Source organism: Lutjanus erythropterus, chromosome 10 (genome assembly GCF_056507025.1).
Source record: "Lutjanus erythropterus isolate fLutEry1 chromosome 10, fLutEry1.hap2, whole genome shotgun sequence".
Classification (NCBI taxonomy): Eukaryota; Metazoa; Chordata; class Actinopteri; order Lutjaniformes; family Lutjanidae; genus Lutjanus; species Lutjanus erythropterus.
This window is the reverse complement of record NC_139326.1, coordinates 19,847,315-19,873,235: the sequence shown is the minus strand read 5'-3', so window position 1 is coordinate 19,873,235 and position 25,921 is coordinate 19,847,315. Positions and strand designations below refer to the sequence as shown.

Here is a 25,921-nt window from a genome sequence, read left to right as displayed (position 1 = left end):
TGTTTGTGGTTGTCAGAAACTTTTAAGTCTTCTTCCTCTTCGTGTTGGACTCTGAGTGGCATCTTCTAGTGAAACATCAACACTGATGCCAACATAAAAGATGCATGGAAGTATGTGGGCAGTGACAGTTATATCATTTAAAATGTATGTATCTATTTTAATACATAAAGGGAGTATAAATAAGCCTTTAGGCCATAGTCATGCATGCAAATTCACGTCCTTTCTTTGAGTGGCAAAATCACGGCCTCAACCAGCAGCTAAGACGTGTGCATGTGTCGTTTGCCTCAGCAGGTGATGGCCATTCCCCTGCATTCATATATATGTGACCACTGCCTAACACTCCATTACATAATCGCATCTTACATTAGCTAATGTTAACTAGCTAGCTAACAAATCATGTAGGTTATCTAGCTAGCTGGGAAGCATTTTTCTAACATTAGCTATTAGATGTTACTAGCTAGCTAATGATTGATGCAGACTGGCTAGTTATCTAGCTCTTTGCTAACATGAGCTAACTTAAGATATAACAATATATATGTCACTTTTACAGGTCCCTCAGCAACCTCTTTTCTTTTCAACACAGACAAGTCTAGCACATAACATATCTAAGTACAGGAAAGAGGAAAGGAGAAAGTTGACCAAGGGTCCTCCAGTTATTGGAACAAATAGCAAAAAAGGGGCGGGACTTATGAAGGGTTAACTGTCTAGCAACCTCTCAGATTTATCTTGTGTCCCAGTGGAGGACCCCAGGTTGGGAACCACTCATTAGGGTAAAAGAGATTGGAAACTGCTTCTAATGTAAACAGGAGACAAATGACCAACCAGCGGTAGGAACCTGGTGTTTGGATAAGACCTGATGAACAGCAGTGCTTCCACTGAAGGGGAAAAAGAGGTCTGAGGTCACTTCATATGTCTGTATGACTCAGTGTCGGTGGGTCATTTAGACTCACAGTGAAATACAGCAATTAAATAATCTCCTAACATATCGAACACACCTTTACACCCAGACCAGATTACACGAGTGGCACAAGTTAACAGCAAAAAGCCTCTCAACCACCAAGTCATTCAACATTCAACTTTCAATAAATACATTTATAAAGTTACAATATAATATTTGCTCTTCTCTTGTTAAGATCATTCAGCTACTTTTGCATGTTCTCACTCTGAAAACATTTTCATAGTATAACAGATTTGGCATTTGGCACAGGAATAAAATATATCTTACTTTACAGAAAACATATAATGCTGGTAATGAACTAAATTAGAATCTGCACTGTATAAAAATAATCAGCATATTATAAATGTAAAATCATTCTATTAAAGGCCTTGTTACAGAAGCTTCTGCAGTTTATGTGACTGTAAACTGCAACCAGCTGTAGTCTGGCTCCTCTGGGTTTATATTAGGCAAAGGATGAGACAGAGAGCAACACTAACTGAAGAAAACCCAGTATGACAACTACACACTCACAGTAAACATCGGTAAAACAGCTGTGAATGACTAAAAACGTCTTCGTCAGTGCAGGAGGGTGTTTTACAAAGTGGGTTTACATAGAAAGTGAGCCAGGTAATGTGAAAAAAAGTAGCAAAAATGTTGTTTAGGCAGTCATGGACCTTAATATTCAGGTTTTCTTTCCCATTTAGAAAGAGGTGACGTATCTCTGGGATGAAACACTTTTTCACAATTATTTGGCTGATCTTATAAACCCACTTTGTGAAACTGACCCTTGGTCTTGTCAAGTGTCTTGGTGCTGAGCAGCAAAGCTCTGCGTGCACTCCAGCTGTCCAGATGTGTGCGACACCAAGCCTCTTTTCAGCCTTTTATTCTTCTTTGTAGCCCCTGTCTGAGCTCTTTAACTTCCTGGTTAGCATGTGACACTGATCTAAGTTCAGCACTCTGGCTCACCCCTTCAGCAGCTGGTTTTAGGTCTGCAAAACTCGGATCTGTGTCTGACGCCTGGGGGGCAGGAAGTTGCTCTCTCTGTATGTCCACCAGCTCAGTCCGTCTTCCAGACCGCATTCAGGACCTTCACCACCTCCTCATAGATGATGAAAACAATGGCAACATCCAGACACACACGGCCCAGCCGAGGAACTGTCCCTTTATAGAAACTGCAAATGGATACAAACAGAGAGAGAGGGGTGAATATAAAAAATTGGCTGATGCATCTCTGCTCCCAGGTGCACTACAGTAACAAACAACCATGAAATTCTATACAATATTTCAAAAAACACAAAGCATTATAAAGATAAAAACTGGGGGAAAAAATGGGCCAGATATTAAGGAATAGTATTAGGGACAGGCACATGAAAAAAATGAGAGGAGAAAGTTTTTTTTTACTTTTTCAAATTTGCCAAGAAAAGTCAAAATGTTGAAAATAAAGTTGAAAAGTCGAGAATAAGATCAAAATGTTGAGAATTAAGTAAAAAAAAAAAGTGGAGGTAAACTCACGCTGCTAAGCCCTCATATCTCAGGATCTTTAAGGCACAGTCCAGTGTGCTTTTATATTTATGTGCTTCCAGACCCTTTAGAAGAAAACAAAATACAGTTATTTCCAATCAATATCAGTAGATGGTGACAAAATTTCAAGTTTGAATTAAAACACTAGGAAGTAACACAAAAACCTGTGCTTCATAACTGCCATCATATGATGTACCTGCATCCTTGTCTTGATGACATCCAGTGGGGTGTTTCCAAACACACTGGCTGCTCCAGCTACGGCTCCAAAGGCTCCAGTTATCAAGGGATTGATGGTTTTATTGGGGTTATCCCCTAGTGAAATGACATAACAGAGGAGTCAGTAACAGTGAACACTTTAATGCAAATTTAGTCCTGAAGAACTGAACAGGATGTTGAGCTGGTGAGACACATTCGTCTTTATGCACACTGACCTTTGTACCAGTTCTTGAGAGAGGTCATCACAAAGAACCGAATCGCCTGATTGGAGCCTTGTTTAAGGACCGTGGCAGTGAGACCTTGGTACGTCCCTCTCAATCCTGGTGAGACAAGATAAGTGGGTACATTTTTAGTAAACAACATCATGTCTGGATGCTAGTTTTTATTAAACACAGTTTTCAGCTGCACTTCCCTGTCTGACCAGTAGATGTCAGGTGAATTACATGCACATGAGCTGGTCCTTACCTTGCTCCCTGACAATCTCTCTGACTCCATGGTAGAAGCCCCTGTATTTAGGGTTGGCTGAAGTCTGGTCGTGAATGAATTTAACCTTAAGAAAAGAAATGCCCAATGAGAAAATGCTACTTTACTATTACAGAGAAGGGAGACACACAAGGTGGTGAAGACAGCAATAATGTTCATTCTGGCTTTCATTCAAATTAAACTGAGCTCAGTGAATGTGCAGACACAATACCAAACCACTGTACTGAAAATATAATTAGCTGAGGAGGAAATAACAAATGCAGCAGTTGATTTAAAATAGATCCAAGAGAGTATTAGAAAAAAACACATATAAGCTTTTTTTTTGTGGATCTAACATTATACATGTGCTTATTATACAAAAATTACAAATTCACAAAGGACACAAGGCAGATGCTTCATGCATAGCACTATAAAATCAAACTAATCAAACTAATCAAATCAAAAATCTGACCACAGAACAGAGTTGGTAACATACCTTGACAGTTTCCATGGGACAGACCACCACAATGGCCTCCATCACCCCAGCTCCAAGCCCACACAGCAGGCCTCTGGTGCTGTCCAGTCGACCGGACTCATCCTTTACATGGTTGCTGAGGAACTCAAACACCCCAAACCTGAGCAACAGAATAGAGCCAGCAGGGAAATATGAGACAAGTTAACATATTATTAAAAGGCCTTATTCTTACATTACTAAAAGTGGATGAGCTTTACACCGTACAACTCTGCAAAACAGATATATGATACATATTAAGTAAATTTTTCAACATGTCATGTGACTAATGAGGACAGTATTAAACAAGAGCTCTGCAGCTCATAGAAGCAAAACTATAATCCTTCCCAGCAACTGTGCACCATCAAAGTAAGTCCACTATAAGTGTTTTTTGCCACTGACAGGCTCAGATTGCTATTGTAAGTGTCTGACAACACGATGGAAAGGATCCCTGCAGACATAGACCTTTTTTTAAAGAATAAAATCCTTTTTCAGGCACCATATCACTCTGTTCAAAGCAACCAGACTTCATTGACAAAGAAAGTCATTTTACATTTTTAGCCAACTGCTGCCTTGATCAGTTGGTTTGTGTGTTGTTGTTGTTTGTGGTTGTGCCTTTGCTCTTGTTTGCTGGCGCTCTATTTCACTCATTTCAGGCGAAATTATGAAACCATTCTACAATCTGATTAATGCAGCTTTAATCACCCAGGATCATCTTCCTGTCAGTGTTTGGGTTTATTAAAAATGCTAAAGTAAAAGGCTAAAGCAAACAAATAGAATGACAATAGAATTGACAATGTAGTCAAAAAATTATGAGATTCTTGGTATTAGAAAGATAATTCTGCCGCCTCTCATCAGCAGAAACCCTGCCGAAGTGGACGAGAACGTTTCCACTCCATGATTCGCTGAGTACAAATAAAAGCACCACCAGCACGGATGCACCTCGAGGCAAGAAACTTCCTTCCAACTCAGATGTTTAGTGGAGACAAACTGCTGAAAGTGCAGAATATGCTCGGGGCTTTTTACTTTATTGTCCTGCCTGCGTCCTCATTAAAGATGCACCAATAAACTGCAGTGTCTCAGTAACCAACGAGTGACCAGCAACAGCTGCCATGGAAGCCAGCCCAGAGAGAGAGAGTGTGTGTGTGTGTGTGTGTGTGCTTTATGTATCTCCGCAATCAGAAAATGTTGTGCCAGCGAGTCCTTTACAAGAAAGGTTATTTATAGATGGAATTGAATTGTGGTGAAGGCTGGACGCTGCCCGGTACATTTAGCAAAGAGGCGGGGGAGGACAGACACTTGGTCTTGATGAATGCCTTGTTTTCCGCTCTGTCTTTTCTCAGTCTGCTCGAACCGTTTACCTGCCGCCATCGATATGCCTCCAACTGAATTACTCTCTTATACACGGCTCATGAGATTTTAGTTTTCATTTCTGTCTGCCTTTCTACACTCTTAGAAATACAGGTGCTAACTACAAACATATAGGGCTCTTTGGCTTGTCCCCATTGGAGAACCCTTTTGGATCCTGGTAGAACCGTTTACAAAGGTTCCTCCTGGAGCCATTTTGGGGGGTTCTACCCCAAACCCAACATAAAGGGTCATACCTAGGACCATCTGTGAAAGGTTCAGGTTACATTGATTTCATTTACATTGAAAGTACAATTTGAAATATGGATAAACATTTGAATATTTGAAGATGAGGATCTTTTAACTCTCATGTCTTCAAAAATCCTTGAATAACTCTTAAAAGGCTTAAAAGGGTTCTTCTTGGAACCCTCAGTCTTACAAAGAACCCTTGACAAACCCTTTCTTCAAAAAAGGTTCATCATAAGACAATGGTAATGGGTAGAACCTCAGCCCTTCAGGAAGAACCATTTTGGACCCCTTATTTCTGAGAGTGTATGGAAAGATTTTCCTCTGCTCATTAACCTTCCACATCTGTTCCACTGTCTCGCACAGATTCAGTTTATTTTGAAAGACAGGCTCCACATATTAACTGACTCCTTCTGTCAAGCAGGAACAAACAACACATAAAAATAAATCCATTCGTCTCTCGCTTTATGCACACCACTTGCTGACTACAAACAGCTTTTTCGCTTTGGAGGGAGTAAAAAATGAAAAAGTGCACTTCCCTACAGCTTGCTTAGACTGCACGGAGATGGCAGTGCACTTAATAACTAACCTTGTGAAACAAATGCTATTCATTAAAAGCTGCTGGAGAGAAATGTGCCTCTGCCAGGCCTGCTCCTGCACCAATTTACTCTCCGAATTCTCCCCTACCCATCTAACAAGTGGACTAAACTTCACACTTAAAATGTGACACATCATGTATTGGCCGACATCCACAGTCGCAGATGAGTCATTCTGGACAGCAGAGTGCTGCCCAATCTTCATTAGTGGCTCTCCATACAAGGTCAGTGGTGCCGGTGAGAAGAGGAGGTAAAGGAGAGAGGGAGGACGAAATAGGAACAAGAGGGATGTAAATATGGATGAAAAGTTGAGGGGAGGAAAAGGTCAAAGGCCCTCTTGTCTGTCCCTCTCGTACCTCCCTGACAACCCTCCAGCAGAGGGTGGTGCATGATGGTGCACAGGCAATCAGTTAATGGGATGGGGGAGGCGAAGGAGCGATAGGAAAGGGGGGGAGGGGATGGAAGATAGAGGAAGTAAAAAAAGAACAGATCGAACAGACGACTCAGTGGAAGCGTGGTCAATGGAAAAGTGCCAAGGTATTTTCTATAAATCAAATCGAACTGTTTCCTTCTCAATGACTTTCAATCTCTCCATCATGTTGCATTTTTATTCACCTTTTCTTGTTTTGCCTAAATCAGAATAAGTAAAAACAGCAGGACTGATGATTTACAAGATATATAAAAAAACAGAAAACATAACATATTTTGCTGAACAAAATTATGTATATACTGCACAGATGAGCCACGAGTAGATTCTTTTTAAGGTGTCTATAGCTAAAAATGGGACCCATCGGACTAAATAGTTAAATTAAAATGTATAGAACTTGACACACCAGGTTATATTTTTATCTATAATATAGCCACTTTCTGTATCTGTATTTTATGTTCAATGCAGCCATTTATATGCATTTTTGATACAATACAATCTGATGACAAGTGCAGAAGGATAACCCTCTGTAATCCTACATGTCATAGTTCTTCAGAGGAGTGTTCCTTAGAGCAGGAACAAAACCAATCAGACTCCCTCTGGAAACGGTGCTGAGGGCTGACTGACACACACGAACACAAAGCACACACACAGACACACTCACACACAGTACATAAACATACACACACCCACTGACAGAACACCAACACAAGTCTCCCTCTCTGTACCCCTATTGAGACCCTGCCTGAGTTTGAGTGGCATCTTTGCTCCGGCTGGCTGAGCCTGTCTCTCCATCGTACAGACAGGCTCTACCCTCCAGCACAACACACACATACACACACAAACACACACACACACACACTTACAAAGAAAGAAAGAAAGAAAGAAAGAAAGAAAGAAGAGAGGGAAGGAATCAAAGAATTAAATGTAGAAAAAAAAACAGTCACAATAAAAGCGTCTGACTGGTTTTGTGCAACACGTGTGTGTGTGTGCGCGTGTGCGTGTGTGTGTGTGTGCACTTGTCAGGAGATAAATGTCATTGCTGTGAAAGAATAACGTAATTATAGCGAAGGCGAGTGTGGCATTTATGCCTTGCATTGTGGGTAATGGGCTAGAATAATTGGAGAGTGTGAGTTAGTGGTTCCAGGTAGAAAATCACAAAGGCTTAGCTAAAAGCGGGCATTTTTATTCCAGCTGTCACTACACACACAAAAAGGAAAGCATATGCTCTGCCTTTTTATATTTATTACATTACAAACATAAGACATTAAAAAATGTTAAGTAACAAAACATTTAAGGGACAAATATGTAATTTATTTACTTAACACTGGCTTCAATGACAACAATGCTACGGCCAGTATTTTTTCCTTTGAAACTTTCACTCTGATACAGCGTGACTATTTTTGTTTTGGTTATTGTGATTTAGCACACTTCCAATTTTAGATTTATTCACTGTACATGTAGTGAAATTAAGTAAGTGTCTGATTATGAGTATTAAGAAATCATTAATAATCTTTCTGAATGAATAAATGTTTATAACCACTAGATGGGGCAATATGTTGATGGAGTTTGGAAAGTAGTGAGGCTGACAGTCATGTCAATCAGTAGATTTGATTCCAGATTTGATTTGATTTGAGTGTGTACTTTTGGAGCAGTGGGCTTCTGTTTTCGGGACAATGGGCTTAGCTTTGCATTGAAAGTCAACTGACTATTATAAACCGATGATCAACTTATAAATACAGAGGACTCATCATGGCTTGTTATTGTCAGAATATATGGTTGCATTCATCTTGTGCTCATTCATGTTCAGTGTTCCTGCAGTGTGCAGACAACCTGCCTGAGCTCTTTGAATTTGGATTGCAATCATTTATTTTAAAGGTTAAATATAATGAATAGACATAAGACTTCATATCACCTAAAATTCATCAGAAGCTCGACCAATGTAAAGAGGAATAATCTGATTTTACTTTGTGTTTTTTTTAATTAATTCATCCATTTTTGGTCAGTCCTAATTTTACTGATTGGAGGAATCAAATGAGAACTCATTTCATCCTTCAAAGAACTACATGGAGATCCCATGTAAAATAGTAAAATAACTGAAAAAGAGGCATGTGATTAGTCAATCAATTATTCAATTACTTCATATCTGAGATTAGCTACTTTTTGTCTTTACACAGGTAGAATTTAAGATTGCAAATTTTACCTGTGCTTGAGCAAATGTATCAGTCTAATACATTTAATATTTCACATTGTTTTCAGTTAATTTACTCACCTGACAGCAGATTTGGGTATTGATCCATACAGCAGTGAGCTGAGACCTCTGTACAGTCCTTTAACACCGTGACTCTGCATCGTCTGTTTCACACAGTCACCTGGAGAAGGACACATACACATATTACAGATTGTCCAAAATGACTATGGACACAGTTTAGTATTTAGTGGTTTGACTGTACAGAATTAAGCATTCAACGAATTACAAAAAGAAAATTCCACAGTGGACAATTTCCTCTGTAAAAATATGTTTTTTGCACTAATCCTTTTGAGAATATCCCAGCTGACAGAATAGCAACCGGTAATCCTTCCAAATAGCACAATCAATGTAGTGCAACAATGTTTTTTTTTAATGTATATATTTGTTCTGTGTTATCAAGTATTAATGGCCATGATAAAGTATATATCACAAACATCTGTCCTTCACTTTTGGTTCATCAGCATCATGAAAAGGGAAATTGAACAAACTGAACCACAGACTGATTTCTCCCAAACTTCACATTTTTCTTTGAACTTGCTTCCTACTCCTGAAGACATCAGTCCAGTAATCCGTGCTCGGATGATCTCGCCAAATGCACAACTGAGCTGAAAAAGCAACAGCTGTCTGGAGCGCTCATTAGCACGGTCTCCGATCCTCTGAGCTCCAGCCAACACTGACACATCCAGGGCGTGTGCGTGCATACGCTGGTATGCATGGACGGTGAGTGTGCATGTGTGCATTGGTCTGTTCTAAGTCACATAAACAAGCACAGTGACAGCCTGCCAGAATCCCTAATGTACCTGGGGATGATGGGTAATTAGATAATGAGCTCCTGAGAGAGGCAACAAGACAAGATGAAGAACAGAACAGAATATCCCATAGATAGATAGATAGATAGATAGATAGATAGATAGATAGATAGATAGATAGATAGATAGATAGATAGATAGATAAAAGCCCATTTTCCATGCATATCTGCTGACTTGGTTTGACTCCGTTTGCATCTCCATAACAAAAGGGCTACCAGCAAAAGCCAGGCTAGCTGTTTCCCGTTGCCTCCAGTCTTTGTGCTAAGCTAAGCTAACAGGCAGCTGATAGCTTTGTATTTAACACACATGGGACTAGTATCGGTTTTCAAACAAGCATATTTCCCACAAAGGTGAACTCTTCAATAAATTCAATTGCCTTGCTGTTTTATTGCTATTTTATAGTGTTTATGTTCTTGAGTTTTTAACTCCGTCTCACTGCAAAAAAAAGTTGCTCTCATGGAAAAATAAAAATCTGAACTGGACTGACATTCTTTAAGCAAAAACGGCTTATATAGAAACTCCCATCCAGCCATTAGCATAGGTAGATACCCTCCTCTCCTTCATGCATCCATCATGCAGAAACTTGTGTCTGGTCACATAAAATGTTTTTAGGAAGGCTTGAGAAAATACCGTTTTGACACCAAAACATGTCAACTTTGACCAAAATTTGAATATATGAAAAAACATTTTAACATTGTGTTAGATTGGTTTGATGTTGCTGACATAAAAGAAAATCTACTAAAAAGGAAAATGTTTTATATCAGTGATAGGTGTCTCTGAACTGGCAAATATTTGATATTCAGTTAATTCCCACATTTCACACAGTTCCAAAAATTCACATCTTACTCACCTATTCCCCTGTATTTGGGTGGATTGGCCTTCTCATCCAGTTGTAGCTGGGTCTTAACATACTCTGTGGGAAAGGTGATGCAGATCTCTATGCCACCTGCAATTCCACCTGAAAAACAGAGAATCAGATCAGATGTTTATTTATGTAAAGTAAAAAAAAAAGAATAGGCTTAAATTAACCTGGAACCAAGCAAAAAGTGAGAGTAAGGAGGGAAATTAAAGGTTTTCTCTGCGGTCAGGCAACGTTGTTGACATTTTGCTTAAACTTAGAATACCACGCCTGCCAGGTGGCAGCCTAACCGAGCCGACTCAGTCAGTGCCCTGGCGCCGTTATGAATTGCAAGAAGGTCCCATTACGTCATGGATCATTACAATGACTCCACAAATGGCTTCCCCTCCATAAACATTAAAAGCACTGCTACTGAGGGAAGAAGAGTAACGAGCTGGGCGAAGATAAATCAACTGCTTCTTCTGCTGCAGCTAAACTGCACACAGGAGCGCTACTGTCTGAGGAACAGAGACAGGAGGTTGTGTGAGAAAATTTAGCTACCTCCCAAATATTCTGTACCACACTGTATGTTTAGTGTGTGATTTCAGAGAGGAAAATATACACTACTGAATGAAATGAATGAACGAACATGTGAGTGACCACTAGAGGGTTCAGCCTGAAGCTCGCCACAGTCGATGAGCTGAGTAGATAAGAACAAGTGTCCAAATGCGAGGCTAATGCACAACACAGATGAGTCACAAGGGAAGGAGGGAGGATAGAGAGCGGGTTGACATTAATTAAATTATCCGCTCAGCCTGCGGGGAGGGGCTCCATTACCCAGGCCAAGACCCTCCATTAACTCAATGACATAGACACACACACAAGTGCACTGTGCAAGAGACACACACAGGCACGATGTGGTTACACAGAAACATGCAGACATGCCCCTCAACTAACAAAAGAAGTTACTGATCTGCAATAATTCTTCTGGTTAATTATGAGGAACATTTTACTGTATGTGATGTGTATTTGTGCAAAGTCAGGAAACTCAGAATTGATTTACCACAAGACCACAACAAACTAAAGAATGGGAAGTAAAAGACTGAAATGTCTTTTTCTCTCACATGAAAAGTCCAAATCCGGCTCATAGAGAAGTGATTTAAACAGGAAGTGGTTTTGATTTCTCTGTTTCTGGGAATTACAAGCTGTGATCAGATCTTAGTATGTATTTCCAAAAAATAAAAAACTTCTACTTATGAAACTAAGGGGCTATTATTTAAGAAAATACTTCCCATGCACTACCTGCATTTCAGTAAGTAAAAATTGCCCACCTTAAAGCCCCTATATGTTGAATACTTTTAGCGTCCTACCATCGTGGCTGACATGATCAAGCATGGTGTGTGTGTTTTATTGTGATCATTTTCTTCTCAGTGTTAGATCTGTTCAGGCACTCTTATGATCCTATCGCTATAAGTTGCCAAAGTCAGATTTTTTAAATCTTACGTTGTACACTTAGAGCTTTAAACAGTGATTCAGTCAATTATTGTGTCCTAAAATCTTATTGTCTTAAAACTTGGGAATTACATGATTTCACCTGCTTTTATTTCAAGTAAGGCTGTCAGTAGGGGTGGGTGATATGGCTCTTAAACCAGTTTGTTGTATTGCTCACTTTTGCTGTTACAGTCTTCTTGCACTTCTTACATATTACTGTTTATTGTGCATTTGATCTGTTGTAATCAAACCACAATACTGAAGTCACTCCCCTTTTTCAAACTAACTCCTCCACCACGAAACCGGTAGAAACGTTGCTCTGGCTCTCAGACACGCCTGCTGTTGCTGTGTGTAACTGTGTGACATCATCCTGTCAGCAAGGTGTAATAACACCATTATCACAATAGTAATTCATATAATATTGTAATTGCCATCACCATAATAACCCAAAGTCAGAAACTTTTAAATCTTGTTTCCAACTGCTTCTGCTTGAAATAAAATAATGATAAAATTGGCATTTTCATTATCTGCTTCTTGTTTGAAAGTAATAATTTATTTCTAGAAATTTCTTGAAATATGGAAAGCTGTACTGAGAAAACTGGCAGAATCTCCTTCTTTGTTTTAAGAAAAATATGTCTTGATGCTTGAATATAAGCTTCTTTCTGTTTCTTTCTGCTGGTATGTTTTGTGGATTTTATTTTTCTCAGTGTATTCTGGCATATTTCCACATCCCAGTGAAGCAATGTTTCACTTAATAACATGCATATGTGTCATTTGGCTCCGCAGTTTGGTTCTTCTCACATGTCACTGCTGCCAACACGACCTTTATCACCGTGGCACTGAGAAGCAGAGCTCCCACTAATGATAAAAACATATATTTAACCCAGGACATACATGTTAGGACTAAAAGTAGATGGCATTGTAGCACAAACTAAATCCCCTAAAAGCCTCTGACTCATCTACTTCTCTCTATCTGTGTCTCCTCTTGGGGCTGATTTAATGAGGGATCAATATGGGAAAATGGCTTTTACTTAAGCCTGCACATTTATCTAATATCCTCATTTATCCTCCATCTGACTGCAACAAAACTGTAATTCACAGCTTTGAAATGTGAATGAATTTCAAGTTAAAATTACACACACAATGTACATACCTCAAACTATATTTTTTCTGAAATTCACAGAATTTTATTTTGGTCTCCCTAAATATTACAAAGCCATTTAATTTATTTAATGTGATGAACATGATTTTGATTTTCTACCTTCTGTTTTTGAGTATTTTAGTTAATGTCAGCACATCAGTACTGAGATAATACTGTGATGACTGGCATAATAATCATTAAAGTTTCAGTAGATTACTTTTATAAAAATTACTTTTTGTCAGCTGAAGCTGTCACTATATTCTGACAGTAGCACACCAGACAGAGGATTTGTGAAAACATCAGATTCTTCCAGCTCTTCCTAAAGCTCATAATGGTATTTGCAATAATCAACTGAATCTGAACAAAACCAACCAATCAAAGACAGAGATTGGACTATCAATGACTGGCTGAATCCATAGCCAGGTGTGTTTTTTTCAATATTTTTGGGACTTTTATATCTTTAATTGATAGGACAGAAAATCAGGGACTCACAGCCTCGGTACATGGGTCATATGCTCTACCAACTGAGCTACCAGGCCACCGCTGGTTGTTTTTTGGGGGCAATGCTTGGATTCAGAAGATGTACAGTTGTATTTTTCTGTTTAATAAGGAAAATCTGTTGAAGAATATTTCCTTTCTTGACACTTAGTGAGTTTCCTTTGTTTATTGGATGTAGTGAACGTGCATAGTGAACGAACACAGCACGAGGAACACAGCAAACTTGCAGCCTGCACACACCTCCCAGCTGAGCCTCATATTGCTCAACGCCTTACCCTGCCTCCAGCCTAAAACGCTGGTATTTGACGAGCTTGGAATGAAATTTAGCAATCAACTCTTTCTCCAGAACTGCCTACCCCAGCTTTAAGTGGCCAACATCCATCATTGATTATACCTGGATTCACTTCATCAGCACAATTCATAAAAACTGTGAGCACCACTAAGCTGAGTCATGACATTCATGTGATCTCACACACACATTCACACACACAACACTTTAACCAGCAGGCTGGTTCGCTGTAACTTCTAATCCTAGTGAAGCAAAGTAAATATTAACCAGTTGAGACATAACAGAAATCACATGGCCTTTATTACGATGCTGCATTCCAGCTGTCCTGATTCGTGGATCAGTGGGTCAGTGTGTCTTGTGGAAGAAGAAAAACAATAAACCTCATTCATCTGCTTTCAGCCAAGACAACTCTGCATGTGAGACCCAACCAGCAACGGCTCAGCAACACACACACACACACGATCAATCCTCATCAGACACACAGCGCCTGCGTCGGAGAAGCAGTTTGTTTGTCTTCTACTCCATTTTGCAACCTACATCTAAAACACACACTCATTTTACACACACTACTCACAGACACCACCTTAAATGACTCCAGTGTAGCTGTCAAACGAGGATTACTCGAGAAAAACGGCCATTAATCTTGATCTTCACAGGCTCGCTCGCCTCTCCTGTTGATCATTTTTCTCTCAGCAGCACCTCCTTCCTCTCTCCTCATCCCCCGACTACTTCTCTCCACACTGTGTCATAAAATCAATGCATCCACATAGATCTTTGACACTCACTATTACACGAAAAGAAATGGAAATGGCATTGGAGTGATATTCAGAACCCAAAGCAGTGAAAAATAGAGAGTGCCTGGTACAAATCTGCTTCCACAGACTCTTAGAGACTTGACAGACCTTTGGCTCATGATAGCCAAAAGTGTGGGGACACTTGAAATTTGCACTTATAAATGAGTGTGTGACATATCATTCCACAATCATAGCCATTAAAGGGTGGATTATTTGGTGCAGGATTGTATGAGCTACTTATTGATTTGCACAGAAGCTAAGCAATGGACTGCTATGGACAGGATCAGCACCAAAATGTATTTTAGCTACTTTAAAAAAGTCCACCAAAAAATCTGTATCAGTTTAAGTGTACACTATATTTTGAATATTTTCACCACTTAACCTGGCCATCAGACAGCCTTTTCCAATGGGAAACCACCATTATATAAGTCAAACATTGCTCTTTCCAAAGCCACCAAACTCAATGGAGGAAACCAATAATTTTACCTTGCAGAACACAGGAGTTGCTGGTCTACTGCTGCCACCATCTCTTAATTTCTTTGTGTTATTGGGGGACTTTGGTGTTTTAAAAGAATAGTTTGGGTTCACCAATAACGTAAACACATTAACAAAATCAGTAGACCAGCAACTCCCATGTTCTTCAAGGTAAAATTATTGATTTTGTCAAATAAAGCAGCAAAAATATTCTAAATTTTTTTTTAAGTTGACATATTTTAAGTGGGTAAATTACCTTTTGTTGCTGACCCTGTCCATAGCAGTACCTTGTTTAATTTCCATGCTGGTGCCCCTCTCTGCTTCCCATAACTGCGGATGTGCAGACCAGCATCTGCTGTAAGTAATATTCAGACTATTGATAAGCTCCTAGTACAAACCCACATCAAATAATCTGAACAATCTCTTTAATAAGCTGCTATAACAGCCTCCATCTTCTGAAAAGCCTTTCCACAAGAATGTTGAAACTGGATTTGTTCCCATGCAGCCACATGAGCGTTAGCGTCGATGTTGGGAGATAAGGCCTGGCTCACAGTCAGAGTTCAGATTTGTCTCAAAGTTTTTTGATGGTGGGGCTCTTATCAAGTCTTTCCAAGCCAAATTTGGACAACAACTGTTTTATGGGCCTGGCTTTGTGCAGTGGCACACTGTCATGTTCAAGCAAGACCTGGTGGTGGCACTAGGTCAAAAGTCAGCGGATCACTAAGGTCATTCAAATTTATTCTTTCGGGCAGAATGAATATTTTTACACACTATCAACCAATCTATCAAATAACTGACCTTTCAAATCAGCTTTCTCCTTTCCTGTTACTTAATCAGTTACCAATTACTAAAGTAGTTGTTGACTGACTTGTATGTGCACATTCACACACACATTCATGAATGCAAGATGCACACAAACAAACTCACAGCCACATTTTTTTTTTGCACTACTGAGCGGCACAGAGGAGGCCAGGTGAGCCGGCAGACAGCCAGCTGACAGGGAGGAACAGTCTCCTGTCTCCTGAAATCCTGTCCTACCTGCCTCCGTGACTCTAATGAGCATCCAGCACATCTGGTCCACTAAGAAACTTCAATAAGGACTGACAATCCAGCACGGCCCCTGAATGTGGCAGGTTCTAAACATATCTGAAGCTCCATTTCTTTAAAAAAAAAAAAAAACACTTTTTAAAGCTCGCCGCCTTGTAGAGTGATGGTGGGTTTTTAAAAGCACATTTGCTGTAATATATAAATATATGTAAAATTATTTTTCTCAGTTCAATTCAGCCGATAAAACTCAGCCAAAACAGTCAACAATGTGCGTCTACATGTGTGTGTTTGTGCTTGTGTGCGTATGTGTGCAGGCCAGCAAATTAATAAGCATTTTTGCAGCAGAATCTATCTATTATTCATCCAGATGTTCCTTATTTAGATGATTATCCCTCACTTTAAATTCTCCAGAGTCTGAGGGAAAGATGTTGTGTCCATATCTCCAGTACAAATGGAAAGCGTAGCCAGAGGACTGATGTACTTCAAACATGAGGTGTCCTATTAATAGAGCCTCAATATTTCAGTTTTGCCTCGCGTAAAACATGAAAAGAATTATTCATCTGACGTCTGGCCTTTTAGGCTTCCTCTGTCCTGAGCAGCACTCCCTAATGCTATACTGATGCTTAATTACAGGACGGATGTCGATTAATTTTACATGCTAAATGTTCGAACTGCTTAGATCCCTGGAGCATGCAGACTGTACACTGATTTCTATGAACAGGACAGCTACGCACACGTTGTTTTAACAGCGTGTGCAGCTAGAGACAAGGATGCCAGGCTCTTAACAAATGTACATAAAACCAGCGGGCTTACATGTTATAAATTTGTTACTTACCTAATTTATTGATTAATTACAGCCATATACCTTATTCATGGCAGCCATATCGATATGAAATCACAGGGTAAACACTGGTGTTACCAATGATACTAATTAAGTCAACATGCACCCTGACTCTGTTTGACCTGAATGAAAAGGAACCTTAATTAGTATCATTGGAAACACCTGTGTTTACTCTTCTATTTTATGTCAAAATGGCTGCTGCAGAAAAAGTGTATTCGTTAAAATAAATTTTACTACAATATCAATATCAACTTGCAGAGCTTGTAAACCACTAGAGTGCATGTTTAGTCCCTCATACATTATCACATCTTTATGACACTATGATGAGCTTTTGAAAACTCATCTTCGTCTGGTGCATTCAAGAAAGCTCCGACATCCAAAATTCAATCAACGAGTTCTATTAAGCATTGATGTGTATTGTCAAAGTAAGCTGTGAAAATTTCAACTCCCCAAAACAAATAACAGACAAACATAGAGCCCGATGGATACTGGATTTCTGGGGGCGAGATCGATAAAACTTTCAAAAATATTCTGTCAATATGTCAGCCAAATTTTTTTATACAAAACATTATATATAGCATCTAGTATATGCATGTATGCACACAGAGCATACATAGATGTAATGGAGGCAGGATAAAGTAATAAAGCTGTAAAAATACTCTGTACAATGCATTGTCTTTCCAGACTAGCGCTTAGTGACCAGTTTGCAAACATAGTGGAACGTTTAGCAGCTCAAGAAGCAGATATGATTGAGAACATAGCTTTTTAAAACCTTTAACAAATTCTTGTTGGGAAACCATCTTTCAAGTCTAAGACGTAAGAGTGTTTATAACCCCGACAACGTAATTACTTGAAAATTAATTACCCCGCTTTGATTATATAACTGACAAAAATGTTTAAGCAAGTACGTAGTATGTTCACCCTGATGGATTTTCTCAAACAGGTTTCAAGTCTCTGCATGTTAATTTTTACACAACAGTGTGATTAATTAATACAGATGACTGGCTAGAAGGCAGATAAACAATCTATAAACTTAGAAAAAAATCTATCTGACATGCCACAGGCAGAAATCATGTTCACAGATGAGTTAATCTATTAAAGTTTAATTCACTCGTGTTGAGTCATGTTTACCAGCTTTCTTCCTCATTCTCTGATGCGCTGTCAAAGCCACGCTCAGACATTTATATGAATGGAAAAGGTAGTGCCTTGAACACCCTGTTGTGTACTGCACTGTCTTTGTAACACAGGTGTGTTTATACACACATCACTGCTGATTGGGTAACACCACGAAGGAAAATGCACCTCAAAGCCTGTTGCACTCTATTGCACACTGTTTGAGGGAATATGTCGTTCGATCTGGAAACTGAGCACACCATTTTTCTACGATGTACACCATACCTCACTGTAGCTATTTGCTATAACATATGTGTTCTCCCAGAAATTATAGCAAATTGTGTCCAAATTAAATGCGCCGTTTCCTATAAAATTATGGATTCTCTTTGTTGGAAACATTTGGGATAATGTGAATACAAAACTGAACAAAATATATAAGATATGTTTAGCTGGTTTTAGACATTTGAATGTGTAAATGTAAAATATTACACCTTTATTAAATTTAGATCAGCCTACTGTGCTGCTTCCTGTTTGTATCCATGGCTGCTCTCTACCAACATGCAGCTGACAGGCTGTTACAGTGGAGGTGGCAGGGTGGTGGACAGAGGACTGCACTGTGATTTATTATCTTGCTTCCCAGTAGTTGGGGGTCTGCGGGCACTGGAGGGGAGGTGACTACGTGCGTCACCTGTGACGCGAGGAAACGGGGAGTAAGCGCACAGTTTGACGAGCCCTCTGAGCCTGAGAGGAGACAACCACTCAAAAAAGCTAACTGGCTGCCCCGAGGCTGGAGAGCGAGACGGACGAGAGGAAAAGTGACGTAAAAACAAGGCTTTCTCAGTGGAAATCCAATCTATCATTACATCGAGATGAAAAAATGAACGTTCCCTCTCTCTGTCTATCCCTCTGCTTCAGACTCTGCTCATGAGGGTTATTAACGAATGCCACATGAGTGTATGAATGCACAACGGCCAGCGAATCAGGACCAGGGACCCATTTAGAGCGCTGTCTCTCCCTCAGGCCTCGCACAGATAAAACTCTCCCTCCTTCCACTTGTGTCTCCACTTCAGTCATCACCAGTGGCTGCTGAGAGGAGACTTGAACTAACCAATAGAAGCAGAAAGAGCTCACAGACCTCCTCCTCCCTGACCACTGTCGATGTAGGCTCTCTAATCCATTAAGCTTTGACCTTCTACTTCTTGCTTTGTCTACTTGGAGCCTTCGGGGCATGTCTGTGTAGTTCACTCCGTCCACACAGACATACTGCTAACCAGGGTTTGGTCAGAATATTTTTTTGAAATAAAATCAGTTACTGAATACAAATTGCACAACATATTTTGTAATTATAAATGCAATCCATTGTATTATAAAACAGAGTGTTCATTTGCTATGAGTAGGCACACAGCAGCTATTCAGCTATTCACACCCGACCCCCTTATAGTAGCTATAAAGAACAACACATTCAAAAATTAAATACTAAGATTTAACAGTAGTGTGAAGTGACATGGCAGTGGTACCTGTTACAACAGTTTTTTACATGCTAAAAAACTGTTTTATTGTTTTCATTTTTCAGTCACAGCAGAGACAAACAAGCGACTAGCATTGTTGGATGCAGACACCTGGGTGCTTATATACACCTGGGACAAATAGCATCAAATGGTACAATCAGTGTGATCTAATCGGAACACTTTTGTTTTACTTCAAGATAAAACATTGGAAATATTTCTCCTTATTCTAAGAAAATGGATGCAGACAGAAAAATCTGACTTCCACAACTATTTTTATATATTCATCCTTACATTAACAGTGCTGGTACAAACTACAGGTGTAACTGTGTGTACTCTTCAACATGTGGGATACTGTTTCTTTTTGTTTTTGTTGCTGCTGTTTTTTCAAATCAAAGGAGGCCTCTTTTACAAAAATCAAAATCAGAAATCTACGTGCCCAAAGTCAGTTTTTACTTGTCCCTGTACAAACTGTTTTAATTATTAGAGGTAATCAAATGACTGTAAAAACTAGTTATTTGTCATGTTTGATCTAGAGCTGCAACCTCCATAAAATGTCAGAAAATTGTAAAAAATGTCCATCCCAGTCCATCCAGAGTGATATCTTTAAATGTCTTGTTTTGTTTGTCCAAAAACCAAAGATATTCAGTTTAATATGACAATAAATAGAGAAATGAAAAGATGAAATGCAAGATGAAAACGACATTCTCTGCTATTTTGGCATGAAGCAATACTTAAACGATAATGGTTTTATTCTTTTCTTATCACTTGTCCAGTCGGACAACCAAGTTGCTAGATTTACTTGCCCAACATGGCATTTTACTTGACCTTAGGACTGGGGCAGTCCATACTGCTGAGCCCTGCTTCGATTTTCAATGTGAAACAATTATCAGTGAAATCACTTCCACTCACTACAAAACTGGCAATCTGAGAGAAGTAACTTTATGAGTTTTAGCCAGTTATAGAGGATTGGTTATCATTAAAGAAAAAGTTACACAATTTAAAATTGCAATATTTAAAATGTAATCGAAAATGTAAGCAAGTAATCCATGACAATGTAACTATTAAATACATATTTTTCAAATGTAATCTGGGATGATTAGAGATACCTACTTTTGTAATCTCATTATATAATCCAGATTACATGTAATCCATTACTACCCAATAGGGCTGGGTATCATTTAAAAAATTACAATACCAATACCAAAAGTGATACCAGTGCCAGTGAAGTCCTTCATTCAATACCTTTTTTCAAAGGTTCTTCTTTACACAGAGCATTTGCTGTGATTGGCTGTGAGTAAAATATGTAGCCTTTTTTTCTATAATTTGTATACGACTTGGTATTTTCTTAATTCAACTGATACCTTAAATGTATTGAGAACCAATACCCAGCCCTGCTGTTAACCATAACAGATAAATCAGACGTAGCATTAGCATGTCACACTGGGGGAGGTGCCATTTAGATTTATGAACGGCCATAAACAGAGTGAGAAGAATTTGTATCTGCCGATGTAAACTATCAGCTGTAGTTTCTGATGGACGATATCTCAGATCAAACTCAAAGTGACAGTTTATCTGAGTCATCCCAGAGATGCTCTGAACATGTACTTTCATCAAACTACACACACTTTCATTTCCAAAACCTCTGAAAGGCAGCAATAAATCAATGATTTCTTGACAGTGAGGTCGGGAGGAGTCTGAGGCTGCACACAGTTGAGACAGAGAGATGGAAATCATGCTGCTGTTGCAAAACTGGACAGACAGGCTTGGAGACGAGCTAAATGACACAACGAGGGGAAGAGGGAGCAACACAGGGCCATATCCAGTCAATCAGGCTGCACGGGACTGATGGGGGATGGGGAAGGTCTTACCGGCCACATTTCCATTCCTCAGTGGCTAATAGAATGACATGCGTCAGGAGAGGAGATCTTTTTCATTCTTCTCACTCCTCTTACCATAAAATGTTTAACTCTACAGTTGTTTTTAAATGTTATAACATTATCTGAATCTTTTTTTGATACACTATCTTGTGTATCAGTTCACACAGAAGTGGCTAACAAGCTCTGATTGGGATCTTTATCTTGAATTCCAACAGAAAGAGTACATATCATATCAAAACATTAATTATTTGTGACCAGGAACACCAAAGAAAAAAATGTTTTGCCAACTATTTTGATAATTGATTCATAGTTTCAGCCATTTTCAAGTAAAAAATGTCAAACATTTGCTGGTTCCACCTTCTTAAATGTGAGGATTTGTTGCTTTCCTTTGTCATTTGTGATGGTAAATGAAGAGTCTTTGGATTTTTGGACTGTTGGTTGGACAAAGAAGCAAACATTTCATAGACTACTCGATTAATTCCCGATTATTTCGCACACTAGTGATATGTGACAGAAAATAAAGGAAAAGTCCACACACTAGATAGTGACCCTGTGAACATTTATTAATAACCGTCATGTGACATTTCTTCTTTATACATAACACAGATTCAGAGACACACAAAACATGTACCTGTTCAAGGGGTCATCTGACTGGTCATGTGATTACAAAATGGCAAACCAAAGAAGGAAAGGAAATATTTAAAATTGTGAACACTGCGAGTACAATAAATTATGTAATTGTGTGTAATTGTGATCACATGACCTGTCAGGTGACCCGTTGGACAGACAAGGTGTGAAGTCTGAATTTATTTCATGTTTAAAGAAGGGCTTCCAGCCAAAACGTCCCCTGGTGGTATATTAATAAATGTTCATGGGAGCATTATCTGACTGATTTTTCCTTTCAGCATCTAGTGTGTATTGCATTTGGGTGTGTGTGCTTTTGTAAACTTTTTCCATGTATATGATAGTAAACTAAATATTTGGATGTTTAACCTGTTAGCCACATAAAAAATCAAGTTGTAGATGCCACTTTGGTCTATGGGAACTGATACTGGACATTTTCACTATTTTCTGACATTATATAGCCAAAATGCTTAATTGATTAATCAATAAAATAATCAGCAAAAAATCTAAAATAATCATTAGTTTGTTTTTAATCCTTGATCAAAAGGAATTCATTCAAAATGATAAAATATTCAGCATGTAACTGTCTCCAGAGAACAGGGCTGAAATCAACAGAGTGCTGCCAAACACCAGCATGAAGCCTTAAATCAGGAGCGTCTCTGAGAGGCTCTTCATCAGCTGGAGCTGCTGCACCCTCATCATCAACACATGAGGGGGTCGACGGGGGTTAGAGGAGGGCAGAGCAGCAGGAGAGGAGGACTGGAGTTCCTGAACCTCAGTGGGGATAAACTGATGAATCACAGAAATGGCTACGTGCTGAACCATCAATCAATTGATTTGTTAAAATGTTGAAAATTTATTAACCATTTTACTCATTTGTCGAGCAAAAACATCAAACCATTGCAGGTTACAGCTTCAGTGAAAAGATTTTTTTTTGTTTCTGAACAACATAATAAATGAATCTGATGAAAACTAATCTGATAAAACTAATGAAATATTTTGCCTCAGCTTACTTATGGTAGGCATAGGCCCTAAATGTCAATATTTTGAAACCATTATTCCAAATTTAATCAATAGATTGATCAACAGTTTAAATGCCTGATATGATCAATCAAAAGCTCAGCATTAAAGATGTCTGTTGTGTTATATTTTTCAGTCCTCAGACCACGACACACTCACTCATACCTGAGACGATGTACTGTCTGAGGAGTGTCGCCTACACCGTTGCTGCCTGCATCAATCCACTCTAACAGCATTATGTAAAGTGCACTAGAGGTGATCCTTTGATAAAATCACATCAGTGCAGCAGGTAAGATCTGACCGTGACTAGATAGGACAGAACTGTTTGTCAGGACAGAAGGACAGAGGAAGACAATGACTGTCTTCTTGTTGAGCTTTGAAAACCACATTTCTCTTTTACAACGGCTACAAAGGTCACGGGGTCAGACAGATGTTAGCAGTCAGGCGAAATTACTACTATCACAGCTACATCAATCTATATCCGTATTACAGCCACAACAAAGGATTATTTTCATTGTCCATTAATCTGTGGATTATTTTCTGAATTAATCAATCAGATGTTTGTTCTATAAAATATAAGAAAACGGTGAAAAAGTTCATTTGGCGTTTCCTAGAGCCCAAGATGACATCCTTAAACAAACCGAGGATATACACTTTACTGTCACAGAGAAGTTTTAAAAAAAAAAAGAAAAAAGAAAATATTCACATTTAAGAATCTGGAAACAGAGAATTATGACTGGTTTTTTTTTTTTTTACTTAGCTCATCTCATGTTGTTATTCTATTGACACTGGGGTTTTTTGTTGTTTTTTGTTTGTTTTTTTGCATTTAACTCTTTACACACTTTATATTTCAGTTTTTATTGTTTCACTCAGAAGTAATAAAGTTTTATGTCATCTCTTATCTTATCAGAGTATGTGTTGTCTGATATGTGCCTGTATGAAAACTTTCTTAACCGAACATAATGGATACTCATATTTGCCAGTATTGATATCAGATTATTTTTTTTCACTCCCTGATACTGGTACAAATCCGCATCAGTCCGACTCTAATCTTAAAATGTTGTGTTAGCTTTCATACACACTCTCTGTGTGTGTGTGTGTTTGCAGCGCCGCCGCTGCACCACTTCAGCGTCTCAGCCCCTAATCATGAAGTGAAACGTGTCATTTAAGAGCGACATGTCGTTTGTGATGCTTGCAAAAAAAAAGCAGGAAAAGAAAGTCATCATGTGTAGTAATCCTGTTTTCAGTCGTATATTTGTTAGCACTTAATGTTCTTGAGTAACTTGCTTGACTTTCGGTCCTCTTAAAGTGCGATCACTCTGTTTTCCTCAACTCCACGCTTTATTTTAAATGTTTGCTATTTTGTCTCTACACTTCGCTCCACTGCGCACCGGAAAAATGCTATAAATGAAATATATGTGTGTAATACCGTTTTACTCCACACTGAACTCATTGGAACTATAATAACCAGTGACATTTAGTCTTACTGTTGACTTTTCCGTGTTACAGATGATGATGAACTTACCTGCCAGGATCGCCTTCCCCGGGTGAGTTAATTTCGCTTTCCCCGCCGGAGCAGCTGCCGCCAGACACCTCGGTCTGGAAAAAGGGCTAATAAATGTGCCTTTATCCTGCATAATTATCCGAGAATACACACTAAAATTCTTCTAGTCTACTGAGCTTTATCTTCAAGTAGGCAGCTTGCAGTTTTTGTCAAGTGGACTGGAGCGCGCAGCTGGCTGAGTGGTGCGCTTCTTTCCTAGACGCAGGTGATCCCGGAGACTCCGTGGGTCTCTGTGTTGACAGTGGGCGGACACTAGGACAGTCAAGGAAGTTGGGATCTTCTATATTCAATATCTGTTATTTGTAACCATGGCAGCGCTGGTTCACGACAGTGGTGCGTAAGAGAGAGAGAGAGAGAGCTGAGCAACCAGGAAGCGAAGAGGGGCGGACAAAGAGTTGTGTCCGTATCCTGCTGCCGCGTGGAACTGCTGTTTCTCCGTGGAGCGCGAAGCGTGTGGGGTGACAGCATCCAGTGGTTTGACACTTAGGAGCACTGGGTGTGAGGAGAGCGGCCACTGTTGTTCCACAGCCGAAACAGGGCGGGGCAGCCTCTTTGTGTCTCTATTACCATATGAATACAGCTGCTCCGAGAGGATGAATTCAATCAGGTTGCCCTGTTATTAAATCTTTTACTACCAAAACCTCCCGAGGTACCAGCAGGCAGTAAGACCTCCGTACAGCCCAGCCACACCCTCTCCAAACAAAGCCGCTGCAGCTCTCACTGAGACAGAAACCATCAATCAGCTGTTGGCAGCTTGGTTACCAGAATGTCAGGCTGGGTCCAGAAAGGGATGGAAATGAGGGCGCAACCCTGCACAAACCATGTTTATCGCTGTTAAAACTCCCTGCCATCAACAATAGAGGCTGAAACCTCCAGAGAGCTTGTACAGGGTTTCTGCAGGACCCTACAGAGTCTAACAGTCAACAATTTGAATCTTAGACCTTAAAATGTCTTTGATACAATCTTGACCGGTCCTAAAAAATGAAGTTTATAAAGTCTGGATTTGTTGGGAAACAATGTATTGATCACACTTTAATTACTAGAAAATTACACCAGTTTGAACCAAAAACACTAATGCAACTTATGCATGTACTTTTTTGCCAGTATTGTGGGAAACAGGTCTAAATCAAGAAGAGTGATGGTGTCCACCAAGAACTGAAAAGAAGATGTGAAACTAATCCCTGTGTATGTTTTTTCCCAGTAACTGTATGATTTAAAAATAATTATCATAATGTAATTACTTAGTTACATGTAAGTAGTTACTCTCCAGCACTGCTAGTATCCTGTTAGACATTTGTACCATTGTTTGTACAGTTTTTTACAATTTGTACCATTTCTGCCAAGACCCAAAATCACGATGCCTCTGGCCATAGCTGTTGCTGCTGTACAGCCATTAAAAAAAAAAAAAAAAAAGTTCTACAGGGTTTTGCAAAAATTCTGAATCAAAGAGGTCCACTGAAAAATATGATCATGGGTTGT

The 25,921-nt window shown here is 39.3% G+C and overlaps 1 protein-coding gene across 1 annotated transcript; it reads right to left on the bottom strand.

Moving 5' to 3' along the window:
* Positions 1-338: 338 nt before the first annotated feature.
* Positions 339-25,043, bottom strand: LOC146320344 (tricarboxylate transport protein B, mitochondrial). Its single transcript, XM_084728576.1, has 9 exons — positions 24,404-25,043; positions 10,174-10,281; positions 8,536-8,635; positions 3,633-3,771; positions 3,140-3,224; positions 2,890-2,994; positions 2,655-2,770; positions 2,450-2,523; positions 339-2,109 (listed from the first exon to the last, which is right to left on the bottom strand). Exons 1-9 carry the CDS (start codon positions 24,513-24,515, stop codon positions 1,995-1,997), a joined length of 954 nt encoding a protein of 317 aa, XP_084584702.1. The 5' UTR covers positions 24,516-25,043; the 3' UTR covers positions 339-1,994.
* Positions 25,044-25,921: the final 878 nt, after the last annotated feature.